Raw genomic sequence first — 14,720 nt, forward strand, 5'->3', positions numbered from 1 at the left:
TTTTTTCCCTGATAAAGGCTATTCTAGGAAAGTTGAAAGGGAGCAATTCTGTTCCGCTCATCCAAGGAAGTTACTGTTAAAAATGCTCTATTTCTTGGCCTTGTGACTAAGATGAAGTATAGAACCAGTTTAATACCTGTCACAGCCTCTGACAGGGGATGATGTCTACCCTGGTGTGCAAGTGGACTCAGGTAATGAACAGGTCAGTGAGGGAGCTCAGCCAGACTGCGTAACACCCATGGATTTCCCTGCAGAACCCCTGTTCGTCAGTAACCGGACAGACCAGCTGGCTGCTGTGGGTTGTCAGAGGCTTGGACAGGGGCCCCATTTAGTTAGCTGTGGGCCTCACAGAAGGTTTATTCCCAGGGCACGTGCAGTGACACTGTTCGTAAGAGACCAGACGAGCACAAGGAGGCACAGGACCAACACCCCTATAGGGCTAAGAGACAAAGTGAGCGTTCCTGAGACCAGACGTCACAAACAAGCAGAAAAAAAGATTGGCCCAGCCAGATCTCCCGTTGAAACCCCACAGCTCTAAGAGAATCATTCTACCCTGCCTTCCTAAACGGAACCCCAACGGACAGCATTGGCTACCCCATCGTTCCCAGAGACGAGGTGAAGCAATTCTATTCTTCCCAGTCCTATCAAGCTGCCATTTCCCCCTACTCTCAGCACACATCTCTTATAGGGGAATTTAGTAATTCACCCCAGCTGAGCCCATTCCCATTGCCCTCTTAGTCAGGGTCATTACAATGAGGATAGGCACCTGTGTTGTTTACAAGGCTCAGGGAGAGTCTCTATTAATCTTCTCTCTGCCAAGAGAGTCCATTGCCCGCACCACACCCTGAAAAATGTCTGTCTGCTTCCCAGCCAGGGGTATTGTCCAAAGCATTTCCCCCCCCCCCCCCCCGAGGCATAACACGGCATTCTCTCTGACCTGTGGTAGATGCCCTTGGAAGTACCTCAGATTTTTACCCCTGTGCCGGCTGTGCAGAGACCCAATGTGCAGCCTATCTGCTAATTAAGTCCACGTAAGCTGTACTTTTAAGTAGGATTGCCACTGCTAAAGTACAAAAAACCAGGAGCTCAGGGATGATCCTGGACAGCTGGCAGTGTGCACCTGTACAGATTTCCCAGGACAGCTATGATCCTGGGAAACTCTGGCTAGATGGCAGCCCTAATTTTACATGGTCCCTAGGCCTCGTGCTGGCTTCTGCACAGGGGAGAATTGCACCCAGCAGGAGCAAATGAGACAGCGTGTTGCAGTGACATCTGAGTGATGAAGACTCATGATTGGCTGAGCGAAGCCAGGTCCTGCACTCAACTTGATGGCATTTCTGTCTGTCTGTAACATGGTAACTTTTGAACCCTGCATCCAATCAGTTTCAAAATGATGTAGGAACAATGGGTAGAACTCTATGGATTTTGGTGAAAATAGGAAAACAATGGACACACAAAGCCCTTGGCATCTAGTTAACAGATGCAGCAGCTTCAACCACCTCTTTGATTGCCCATAATCAAAGAACCAGTTGATGGCAGCCATTAACAACTGGTTAACACAGAGCCTCTGCATGAGAGAGGTTAAGGGGGTGCAGGGAATCCTTGAAATAGAGGGACAAAGGCAGGAAGCATATAGTGTTTTTGTTGTGTGGTTGCTGGTGAGTATTTCCTTCAGGTTGGGGGGCTGTCTGTAAGCAAGGACTGGCCTGTCTCCCAAGATATGTGAGAGTGATGGGTCATCCTTCAGGATAGGTTGTAGATCCTTGATGATGCGTTGGAGAGGTTTTAGTTGGGGGCTGAAGGTGATGGCTAGTGGCATTCTGTTATTTCCTTTGTTGGGCCTGTCCTGTAGTAGGTGACTTCTGGGTACTCTTCTGGCTCTGTCAACACTAATCTAGGAACCAAACAAACCCTTGCAACAAAGCCCGTTGCCAACTGTCCCCACATATCTATTCAGGGGACACCATCATAGGGCCTAATCACATCAGCCACACTATCAGAGGCTCGTTCACCTGTGCATCTACCAATGTGATATATGCCATCATGTGCCAGCAATGCCCCTCTGCCATGTACATTGGCCAAACTGGACAGTCTCTACATAAAAGAATAAATGGACACAAATCAGACATCAAGAATTATAACATTCAAAAACCAGTCAGAGAATACTTCAATCTCTTTGTTCACTCGATTACAGACCTAAAAGTGGAAATTCTTCAACAAAAAAACTTCAGAAACAGACTCCAATGAGAGACTGCTGAATTGGAATTAATTTGCAAACTGGATACAATTAACTTAGGCTTGAATACAGACTGGGAGTGGATGTGTCATTAAACAAAGTAAAATTATTTCCCTTTGTTAATTTCCCCTCCGACTGTTCTTGTAAAGTGCTGGAAATGGCCCACCTTGATTATCACTACAAAAGGTCCCCCCACCACTCTCCTGCTGGTAATAGCTCATCTTTCTTGATAACTCTTGTTACAGTGTGTATGGTAACACACATTGTTTCATGTTCTCTGTGTATATAAATCTCCCCACTATATTTTCCACCGTATGCATCCGATGAAGTGAGCTGTAGCTCACGAAAGCTTATGCTCTAATAAATTTGTTAGTCTCTAAGGTGCCACAAGTACTCCTTTTCTTAATATAATCATGGTTCCCCCAAGGCTGTGTCCCTTTGTCATTGGTATCATGATACACTAGTGCTTAAAGAAATGGTGGTTTTAAATGTGAGTGGAGAAGAACAGATCTCAGTGTCAGTCATAAAGCACATTTGCTCATCCCTTATCTTTTGCAGTCATCATATGGCCATTTAATCTCACTTCTTTAAATGCTGAGCAATGTGTTTGTGTTTCTAGACATTTCTGCCTCTTTTCCATTTACGAAACTTGGCTTCTCTTTGTCAGATATTGTGAATACTGACTTCTGCTGAGGTGTGCAGCAAGTTTAATCGACGCAAGAGAAATAGAATCAGATTTACAAAGATATTTATGTGCTAAAGATGCAGATAGACATCCAGTGGGCTTTTTAGAAGGCAGTGCCCAACTCTCACTGGAGTTAAAAATCTGGCCCAAGGCACCTGAAATCCAAATAAGTGCCCATCTGCATATTTAGGCTCCTCAATACCTTTGAAAATCTGGTTTTATGTACTGACCAAAGTGAAGAAGGGTTCAGTACTCAAGTAACAGAGCATGAGACTGTTGGAGATATAGATTCCATTCCCAGCTCTACTGCTGATGTGTTGTGTGACCTTTGGCAAGTCATTTCAGCCCAGATCCACAACAATTTGTAAGTCCCTGACTCCCACTGATTGGGGAGCCTAAATACCTTTCAAGATCTGGGCCTTCATCTCTCTGTGCCTCAGTTCCCTACGCATGAGCGTGTGTGGGTGGTGGGGGAATGGAACACAGCTCCCTGTGCTCAGCTAAAACAGAGGCGAGCCCCCATCCCTCCTCTGCCTGGCTTGGATAAGCAGGGCTTCCCTACAGCTCCCCTCCTCCTTCAAGGATCTGGTGGTGGGCAGGGTGCTTCATTGTAACTTTGCTGCAGTTCCCACAGTTGTAAAATGGGGGTAACGCTTCTTACCCACCTTGTAAAGTGTTTGTAAAGCTATGGATGAATGTGCCATTATAATCTTTGATGTTCCCCCAGCGTGTGATGGGTCCTCGCTATTTATTTATTGTTACATGTTTTTTTAAACATCTCCACTGTGGCCATGGATTTCATAAGCGTCACAGCATTTATTTGAACCTAAAATTCTACAGAGGACATGAAGTCCAGAAAAACAACCTAAAGTACTCATCTCAAGATCCCATCAGGAAGCAGAGTTTTCCCTATGCCATCTACTATGGAGAATTATTTTTACGTGATTAACAAACACAGTTAACCAAAGCAACTGACAATTAAAAGAGGAGGTACAATAAAATGAACTATTTGAGTAAATACTAATTTAAGAAGGGGTGTAAAAGGAAGTCAGAGAGGGGACGAGAACATCTGACAGGACAGATCTGCACAGATTATAAGAAAGAAGAATTTCCTGCCTTTATCTAGTCACTTATTAACACATGCAAAGAAGTTTCAGAAGCTGTTTGAAGGATCACAAAAATATAGCAGGAGGAATGAAAAGAGACAAAGTCATCACAAGCAAGGTTATCCATGTTTTATAAATAAGGAAATGGAGCCACAAAAGACAAGCGATTTCTTCAAGCTCACACCATGAGTCAGGGAGAGAACAATGGAATCTGAACTCCTGGTGACCTGCTCTGACCACTCACCAACACTTCATTGTGGGACAGACCTCCATGTAGCTTAAATAAATCAGCTGATGTGATACATGCAATATTTGGCAACATGATTCCAAGCAGAACTGAGGGGCGGTGACAGAACTTCCATCTGCATTTGAACTGCAGACAGCAAAGATGTCTTCATTTCACTGTGATTAGCACAAACTACAGAGCAATCTTTGACTGAGGCTTCTGTTTGAACATCAAACTGGCATAGGTGATCTCATCATTAGGACACGTAGGAACCTGCAAATATTATTTGGGAGTGAGGAGCTGCTGGAGTTCTGACTGGATTTCCTACCCTTCATTTTGCTTTCTAGGATGCTCTCAAATGTAGTCTCGTGTGAGCAGTCTGTTCCTGTGCATGGGGAACACAGAACTTGCCAGACCAATGGTCCACTAGTCTGGTATCCTGTGACCATGGTCGATATTAGAGACTTCAGAGGAATCAATACCATAATGGACAATTATGGAATAACTTGCCCATAAGGAAAAGCTTCTTCCTAATCATCTCAGTTAGTGTTTGGTTTATGCCCTGAAGCATGAGGGCTTATAACCCTTATAAATGTCAGAGGTGACATCCCATCTCTAAGGAACCGCAGAGGTGACAGATTGAGTCCCTGAGGTATTTGGGGAATGCAGCATTTGAATCAGGGCAGGAAATATCTCGGTCCCTCTACAAACACCTCTTCCAGTCTCTGGCACCACAGCATGCTGATGGGGAGGAGGAGGCTGCAGAGATGAGAAACTGAGCATTTGGGTGGCATAGGTAGGAGTGATTATTGCTTTCCAAGGGAAAGCACTAGCTATAATTTAAGGTAAAAGGAACCTCTGAATAACTGTTACATTTATATGAACAAACTTCCTTTTTTCAGTCCCAAATTCACATTTATAACAATGTAGCATTTTCTACAGAGAATCTAAGACACATCATGAGACACCCCAAGGAACCAGTTCCGACCTTTACCTGGGTGTTTTCAGCAGGTGCCTGATGCACAGTATCTGCAGGATCCTGCTCTTGAGAAGTCTTTAGGGGTGTACTGTGATCTGTAATGGAGACAAAGGGATATGTACCAACGACAGCCAGGCCCCAGAAGAAATCCCCACCCCCTGGGTATGCGTTCAGAATCATTCTAAGGCCTGGATGAATTGATCCAGTTCATGAGGTGTGGAGAAGTGCAGAGGGCACAGGAAAAATTGGGAGCAAACTGTTTTGCAAATGGAAATAAAGTTTTAATCAGGCAGGTTGGAGAAGGAAGGGCAGAACCCCAAAGTGTGCAGCATGGAGCAGCGTGGGGAGAAGATGTACAGTATGTTCTGACCTGCATCCCCTGTATTATTTTACTGTATTGTCTGTATTGGGATGGTGTCTGGCAGCGCCAGCCGTTAACCAGAACTCCATTGCGCTGGGTGCTACACAAACACACAACAAACAGAGGGTCCATGCCCCAAAGAGCTTACAATCTAAGGGTCTCTCTTCATTGCAGAGTGAGTGCATGGAATCTGCCTGCTGCTTAGCCTAGCCTGGGTGTTAGCTGCCACACTGCAAAGCCAAACTCAAGTCACTGTACCCCCACTGGGGCTAGGACTCTTGGATTCTTGGTATTTGCTGTAAACTGAGTTCCTCTATGATACTTTCCCACGGAACTGTGGGAGAATTTGTCCACCCTTCTGATCACACAGCAGGAATTGCGGGAAGGCACTGGAAGACTATCAGCACTTCACTTGCGTGGCTTAGCCTGCATCCTCACTGCAAAGTAGGTGGGTTACCAGTCTGAATGAAAAGAGAAATGCCTGGCTCAAAACCACATCCCCAGAAAGGGCCAGTTAATTTGGGTTTAAAGCATCACTAAATATGGGTGATGTGCGGGGACAGGAGGGAGTTGGAGCAACAGCAACACCTGAATAAAAGGCCGAACTAACCTTGCTGCGAAGACAGACCCTAAGTAATCTAGTAACTTGGATCTTATCTGTGTGGATTCCCACAGGAAGACCTTTGAAAGGTGTGGGTGCTCCGTGCTTTGAAAAATCTGGCTCGGGTTTTTAATAGTCACTATTCTTGGCTACAGTGGGCTTTATGCTTCATTGCATGATGGCAAAATTACCACCATTATAGCTGAAGTGGTGCCCAGAGTCAAGAGGTGGATGAAAAGTCACTGCTACAAACAGATACTTTTGGCTACCATTTATTCAATACTCAAAGTACATTCACATACAAAAAAACCCAGCACACCTGTTTGGGTTTTTTAGAGTATTAACATTAGATAGACATGTGTGGATGGTTAAATATGTGTAATCAGAGTTTTCTCTCAATTTAATCAAATCACTAGAAATGACATGTCATAGGTATTGTCATGATGCTCACTCACTCTGTAATATGACAACACCCTGCTATGGAGATCTGATTATTATATTCCTGACTAATGTTTCTTTCAACAAACGTTCATTGGTGTAATGATGTTTTTGTTTCACATGGGCAAGCGTTTGTAAACCTACTAACGCTTCCTAAATACAAAAATAGTAAAAAAGAAAAGTCACTGCTGTTAATGCTGCATTCAAACAGATATCATCTAAGCAGAGCTCTGAAGGTGGTGGCATTATCACATTCCCAAAGTTATGTTATGGCCTACCCTGAACAGATATGGCAAGGAGATCCTAAGTGAACACCATCACTTCCTCAATGAAAAACCTGCACCCGCAGCAACCACATTTGAATGTGGAACATCTGAGATCCTCGGTCCTAGATGCTAAAAGGCATTTAAGCATCTAAATCCAGTTGATCTCAATGTGAGTTAGGTGCCTAAATACCTTTGAGAACCTGGCCCATGGTAACCAGCTGTCCTCTGCCACAAGCTACAGCAGTCCAATATCCTGCAAGCATTATTCTTCATTGCACATCCCTTACCTTTCCTTTTCCTGATAAAGCAGACGATTGTAAATACCAGTATGGTCAACAGGACAGCAGAGATACAGGCCACCAGTATGTAGAGGAACTCAGGGCTGTTAGTGCACAGAATACAGTGGGTCAGAAACAAACAGCTCTTCCCTTTCCTGCTCTCTGTCCTGGCTACCACACTGGCCAATACTATCTCAGCACCTCAGGGCTCTATGCTGAGTTCAAACACTAATGTTACCAAAACTTCCAGAACCATGCCCGATGCACTGAATTTGAGCTGAGTTAATAGAGATAGATAGATGTTATTGGATATCAAAATCACATGTCTACAGAGAGCTGCTATTTAGTGGGCCCAAATTCCAAATGAGAGGGAAGAAAGAACCTAAAAAAATCTGTGTGATAATATGAGATGTTTGCATCTAATAAGTGTGTCATTCAGATATTGTTATTGGCATGAAAAGCATTACCACAGGTTATGCAAGCTGCACTATGGACCCTCACATTCACAGGAATAAATATGGGTAACAAGATCAGTAACATATTTAATTCTAAGTAACAGAAAGAGACTTGATCTAAACAGACCAGATTCAGCCCTGATGTAACTTCACTGATCTCAGTGGAATTGCACCTACTTACACCAGGACTGAGCCTGGCCTGGTAATTGGAAAGCACTGTACTGGAGACCATAAAACCTATCTCCCATTGAAGTTAATGTCTTGAAGTGGAGCACGATGAGGACCTCAGTGTATATTTTAAAATGTTTTGGCTTTTCACACCCATTACAGAGCCTGAGTTTCAAAAACATAAAAATGCTGCATTCAGAAAATGAACATAAATCTGATGAAAAAGGTAAGTCTGTGAGGCAAACACACACACAAAAAAAAGAAAAATATCCTCTCACTTCAGATTTAAAATCAAATATATATAACCGCCGGACCACAGGGATATTCACTGAAGGCATTAATCTACTGGAGGCAGATTATCCAATTCACACACTGTAAAAAATATATTACAGTTTGCAACCTGCGTCTCTTGTGACTGGAGAAAATCTCTGGGGGGGGGAAAACAGTAATGGGTGTTTTTACTAACAGTTTATATCTCTGAAGAAGTCATGAGGTATATTTCTGCTCATTGTACACTTACGGATGACAAGAATCCACTCTCATTTGCTCCAGTGTAAATGAGAAGTTACTCTGCTATAGTCAATGAAGTCACTCCTGATTTACAACAGTGTAAATGGGTGTAGAATTTGGCCTGACATTTTCATTTCCATGAAATTTTGAAAAGCTAAACAGTATATCCCAGCATCACCACTGAGCATATCACATCAGCCTGTCAACTTACATTGTTCTATTATCTCATTTAAATCAAAATGTGGTGGTGAATGTATCAGAGAGTTATTAATTTAAAAACATCTCTTTTGGAATCTGATGCAGCACTTACTTCAAGCTCTTTATGACTTATTGGTTATGTTGTTTTCATTAGAATTGCATTAAGGGCTGATGATGAATACATGTTTATCAGCAATATAAATATACAGATTCTGTAGCAAATTCCGAGCAACCCTTTACAATTAGAAAAATTGAAGTCACTGCCCATAACAACTCTCCTTGGAGTCCGTGAACGATCTCTTGCCATCATGACAATTAACCCACAAAAATAGTTCTTGTTTACTTATCAAATATGCTCTTGTCTCTTGTAATCGTGACTACAGTAATTGTGCTGGAACTGGTGCTGGCAATGCTGGTGGGGGCGGCAGGTGATGATGGTGCTGCTAGAAGGGAATACAAAGAGCATTACAACATGTTATCTGTTTCTTAAAATAAGTTTCTTTCTGCAGCAGTGTTTCCAGTATTGGGATCTGTTCTGTCCAGAGGCCCATGACCCACAAGGGAGCTATTAACGTACATTGGTGTGAGAACGTTCTTTAAAATCTTCTTTTTATGATTACTAATTAGAATGAGAAGGATCAAATGCCTGTGGATGAAAGCTGGGCTATGGTAAATCATGTTCTGTGAGAATTACACGGCCACACTATTACTGCTGCTCAAAAATGTCTCACAGAGAGAAGTGAGATGATGTACTGGTCTAGTGGCCCAAATATTATTACCAATTACACTAATGCAGCTCTGTTGAAGTCTTGGGATTACCCCAGTGTAACTGAGAACAGAATTTGGTTTTCCTCCCTGTGATGGGTTGGACCCCCTGTCCAGGATGTCACCTGATGTACTGTGGTTTTAGTGAGCCTCTCCTGCTCCACCAGCCTGGATTCCCTCTCCCTGTGTTGCTGTATTAGGCTCTCCGGCCTCTTGCAGCACATAAACACAGGTACGGCCACAACCAGCTGCAGACACAGACTGAAATCAGCTCTGTGAGAGAAGGCTCACCCAGCACTCACGTATTGTTTTACACTGTATACAAAAATCTGCACAGCGCAAACTCATAAAATTTCACCCTCTTCCTCAATGTGAAGAGAAATATGCATGACTTCTTGCCCCCCCAAGTTAGAAATTACATAAACTGGGTTTAATAAACAAAACAAATTTTATTTACTATAAAAGCAGATTAAGTGGTTGAAGAGATAGCAAACAGAACAAAGCAGACTACTAAGCAAATAAAATAAAACACGCAAACTAAGCTTGATTCACTAAAGAAACAGGTTACAAAATGTAGTTTCTCATTGGATATAATAAGATATGTTGAATCTAGGCAGGAGGCAGGGTTGCATTTCACTCAGAGTTCCAGTTATTTTTCTTACGGATTGGACCCGTCTCAGTCTGGACTCACCCCTGACTTTCCCTGCAGGTTGGTTTCTTTGTCCCTTCAGGTACTTTTAGCAGTCTTTCTTCTTGGGTAGGCCACGGAGGAGAGTCCCATTTGCCATCCTCCCCACCCTTAAATAAGATTTACATAAGGCAGGAATCTTTTGTTTCCCAAACTTGACCCCCTTCTCCTTTTAATGGAAAGTTACAAGAAGTCCAGGACAATGTTTAATATCAGGTGACAAGACCACCAGACCTAGTAGTGTCACAGCTAGTCCCAGGACCCCTCCCAGGAAGGAGAGAGATTAGTATCTTCACAGTCTTGTTTCTTCCTAATGGCCCATCAAATCTGATGGCCTGTTGTCTGGTGGGTGTCTTCCCAATACACACTCAGTTGTAATTGTTACATAGTCCATAATCTGAACTTCAGATACAGAAATGATACATGCATACAAATTGGATAATCACATTCAGTAAATCACAACCTTTCCAAGGATATCTTACGTGAGCCATCTTGCATTTCAGTTTTGTCATACCCATAACAGAAACATATTTTCATAAAGAATACAGAGTGTAATGTCATACCCCTGTGCAAGATGCAATTACCTGGATGTGATTTATGATTGTTTTTCGAGGACGAACTTCCCATTCTCTCTTCTTCTGGTAACTAAGGATAAAAAGTACGTATATACTGTTTAGAAAACATTGTAGATTTTGGGCCGAGTCTCTGATTTCTAAGATCATTAGATTGTGTCTCAATGTGTTCTAAAGTCCTGGTCTGATTCATGGAGGACAGGTGTCTCCGGGTCATTATTAATTACTAGTATTAATAGTTTGTACTGGAAACCCAAATTCTGGGTCTACTCTAATTTGTACTTCTCTGGAGGCTTTCATCCAAGGAGCTCAAAATGCTTAAACTGCAATGGATTAAGCCTCACAACATACCTGCGAGCTAAGAAAGTATTATCCACATTTTAGAGTGTGTGTGAGGTGTAGCAAACAGAGAGAATAAATAACTTGTCCAAACAAAATGGGCAGCAAGTCAGTAGCAGAGACAGCAACAAAACCTAGGAGTCATGGCAACCAGTATCTCACTCCACCTCTAGGTGTGACCGAATGCACCCCTGTATTCACACCCTGCAGACTATTGTAATCATCTTTGTACAAAATACACCTTGTGAGGTATCCTTTTAAAAACTAATAACTCACTGATGAATAATACCATGGTGAAATGGATGGAGCAACATTATGTGCAAAAAGAAAAGGAGGACTTGTCTCACGAAAGCTTATGCTCTAATAAATTGGTTAGTCTCTAAGGTGCCACAAGTACTCCTTTTCTTTTTGCGAATACAGACTAACACGGCTGTTAGTCTGAAACCTGTCATTATGTGCAAAGTTATGAAAAAACCCCTGTATGATGTTAAAGGGACATGTTCAAACACACGTAGCCCCCTCAGGTAGAACTGGTGAAGCAGGCCTGGCTTAAACAAAGGAATGTTTGTTTACCTCCATTTCACTGTAAACAGAGTCCTCAGACAGCAAGAGGAGGAAGAAAGATGACAAAGAAAATCTGAATTTCAGCATACACAGGTGAAAAGAAACAGCCTGAAGCCTCCTTCCTCCAGCAGACTCCATGTTTCCTTGCTCTCGGCTGGAATGAACTTTAACTAGGGGTCACATTCAGGAAAATGCTTTTAAGAGTGACTGAACTATGAAAATGAGGGGCAAACCCCCACTTATCTCTCCCTACCCATCTCTCTCTTTTCACCCAAGATGAAACAAACAGCCATTACACTTTGGGAGCAGGCCCTAGCCTGAGAGTTTGGTCAGCAATCTTACCAGAAACCTGTGGTAAGGGACTTCACTTTGAACCAAGTCTAGTTTGTTTAGGTTAGAAAGCATTTTATCTTTATTTTTCCTATATCCATTTCTGACTTTAATACATTACTTGTAACTCACTTAAAAACTAGTTTTGTTCTTTAATCAAAATAATCCAGTGTTGTGAATTGTTTGGGTAACTCCATTTAAGGTGGCAAGCTGTTGTGTATTGATCCTATTAGAGGGGCAACAGACCTAGTATGTCTGGACTGTCCAGGAGAGGGCTGAATAGTGCAGAACACACATTTTAAAGGAAAATCCGGGACTGTAGTGTGTTGTTGTCACCCTGCAAATAGTAATGAAGGCTGCTGGAAGCCATAGCGTGGGTGGGTGTGTTGCTGTCAGGCTGCTGGTGTCAGAACTGCTGGACCAGCATGGTGACTTTACACAGACACTCAGGAAGTAACCTGCATGCTGACAGCATGCTTCTGAGGAAGCAAAGTTGGAAGCTACATCAGCAAAGCATTGTGAGGCACCCAAGGTTGCAGGGCAGGGGTGACAGCCCCTCACTGGTCAGCACTGCACCCTGAAATGTTCTACTAGGCCATACTCGGAATATTTTTCCATACTTATAAACATACAGTCTATCTACTGTTAAAGACACTGACTAAAGTAAATTCTGTTTCAATCTGAAAGAGAAACAGCCAATGTAAAACCCACACTTCTGCATGAAAATTTGTATCTACTATTTTTTGCAGCAGCTATGAATATAACTGAAAGAGGTTAGGAAAAAATTCTCTTTTCAGTTTATGTTGTGCATTTGACAGCGCTTGATGTTCCCCCATATAATCAGTTAGTCCTCTATTGTTTGTGTGGGTCTTTCACACATCAACAAAGAGGAAAAGGTATTTTTTAAATCTCAGGACACGATCTGAAAATTACCAGATTTGACAATAAATATGACTGATTTATTCTTTACCAGTAAAAATGTTTTTAATTAAGATAAATGAAATAACTACATCTTACCTCCTTCTATGAAATTGTTGCGCGCTGGACACCAGGAAAATGTTCCAAAGCCTTAGCAGCTGCAAAAACAACTTGATTTTCCCCTTTCTCAAAGCAGACCAGTAACAGCTATCAGAGGTAGTTCAACATATCTACATCCGTTCAGATGTTGAAAGATCTCCGGTCTTGGGCTAGAAAGGATCTTTTCTTGCATGCATGAGGAAATTCAGTAATATCAGATTTTGTCACACAAGAAATCACCCATTTTTTTCATGTAAACAATACCCATTTTTAGGCAAACAAGTATGTTTGAAATCAGGTGTCAAAATTCTGATATACTTATTAAGGGAGAGTGAACACAAGAGAATGTTTTGGTTTTGCAAATCTCTTGAATATTTTTTTTCTCCTCTGAATTTAAAGCTTTGTTTTTAACAAAGCCAGTCAAAATTTTGGTTGACATTTTGAATCTTTGAAATCTTTATGATTGGTTCTATTTTTTTTTTAAATTGAATCACCATGTTTAAAAAAAACTAAAGTTTTGTTCCCCTTGTGTTAAATTATCTCATACCTTTTCAGCACAGCATTTAAACGCAATAATCTTATTATTTCAATGGGAAGTAACTTGTGAATAAATTACTTACCAAAGTAATGTGCATTGCTGAGTAATGATGAGATTACTCATATTTAAGTGTTTTGCTCAGTTAGGGCTTGTGTGAGGAATAGACCTCCACCCCTGAAAAGATCAGACAATCAATGGAAGGCTCTCTATTTTTGTTTTAAATTAGAATTCTCCCTCTACTTGCTCCTTTTTCAAATCTCCAGTAAGTGGAACACACACTCAATAACATTTGAGTCAAGATGACTGAGTGGGTTCAAATGTAAGCCAAGTGATTTACCTGTCCTTAGTCAACACTTGGCACGTTACTGTCGTGCTTGGATTCTCACTCTGCTCAGGACCTGTTTATATCCCCATAAACCTATTTTCACATTGAATTGATTTTTTTGAACGGGTAGGATTAGTAGAAATGTTTATTAACAAAAAGCCTAAATGTTGGGCTTATGTCACCACTGTTCAGTTATGAATTCTGTGCCTGCTGTTCTAGTACAATGGATAGAAAGTAAGATGGAATGAGGGTAGTGGTCTCCAGTTGTTTGGAAATATAAGCTATTTAATTCCTGTTTGCAAAGTGCCTCTTACATTAAACTCCTCTCACTACAGAACTGACTATTGTTGCTAGAGGTAAAGTAGGTAGATGGGTAACAATACAATGAAGTTGAGGACACATAACAAATGTCAGCTCCATTACAGAACATACGCAGGAAGGGGGGGGGGGAAGAGAGAAACAAAACTAATTCAGCTTGGAACCACAGATGGAAGGAAATTGCACTTCGTTGAGTTTTAAGAAACTGGTTTAGCAACTATTTTCTTCTCTGCTTTATTTCCCTGCAATAATCTGTCCCAACACACATATATAGCAAGTCAGGTTCATAGCTGCCTTCAGTGCTACTTCCTGCTCCCAACTTCCTCCCCTGTGGACTAGTAGCTGGCCCAATCTTAGCTCACTTTTCATTGTTGAGACACTGCAAATTGGGACAGTAGTTAGTGTGGGCATGTAGAATCCACAGAGAGATTTATATGGCACGAGTACAGAGGAAAGTGACACTGACAATTCTGATTTTTCAGTTTGCTAACAGAAAGTCAAAGGGGTATGTGCTTTGGAGGAGACAAGTGGTAGACAGTGTGCAGAGGTGGAAGATGGCTTTAGCCCTCTCAGAGCCACTGGTAATTTCTAAAGGCAACTGTATCATACCATAGGGAGCATAATCACATCCCTGTTTGTGGGAGGGAGCCATCTATTCATCCAGAAAACAGGGGTACCATGCTAGAAATGCACAATTGAGAGCATTAGTCTTTAACAAGATCCACAGGAAAGTTAAGACAGACAGAGGCTGAGGCTT

At 42.0% G+C, this 14,720-nt stretch overlaps 1 protein-coding gene across 3 annotated transcripts in view; it reads right to left on the reverse strand.

The window, feature by feature from the left end:
- The window catches only part of LOC311510874 (uncharacterized protein), a 32,554-nt gene extending 19,375 nt beyond the window's left edge, over positions 1-13,179 (reverse strand). Inside the window, exons 1-6 of one of the 3 annotated variants that reach the window (XM_084610928.1) lie at positions 12,783-13,179; positions 10,545-10,605; positions 8,851-8,950; positions 7,186-7,280; positions 5,248-5,327; positions 4,142-4,526 (exon numbers count right to left, since the gene is read on the reverse strand). In XM_084610928.1, coding sequence (XP_084467054.1) covers positions 4,446-4,526; positions 5,248-5,327; positions 7,186-7,280; positions 8,851-8,950; positions 10,545-10,587 — 399 coding nt within the window. In that variant the 5' untranslated portion in view covers positions 10,588-10,605; positions 12,783-13,179 and the 3' untranslated portion in view covers positions 4,142-4,445. The other 2 variants (XM_084610929.1, XR_014709158.1) reach the window with 2 other exon arrangements.
- Positions 13,180-14,720: the final 1,541 nt, after the last annotated feature.

This window comes from Lepidochelys olivacea, assembly GCF_965140295.1.
Source record: "Lepidochelys olivacea isolate rLepOli2 genome assembly, chromosome: 21".
Lineage (NCBI taxonomy): Eukaryota > Metazoa > Chordata > Testudines > Cheloniidae > Lepidochelys > Lepidochelys olivacea.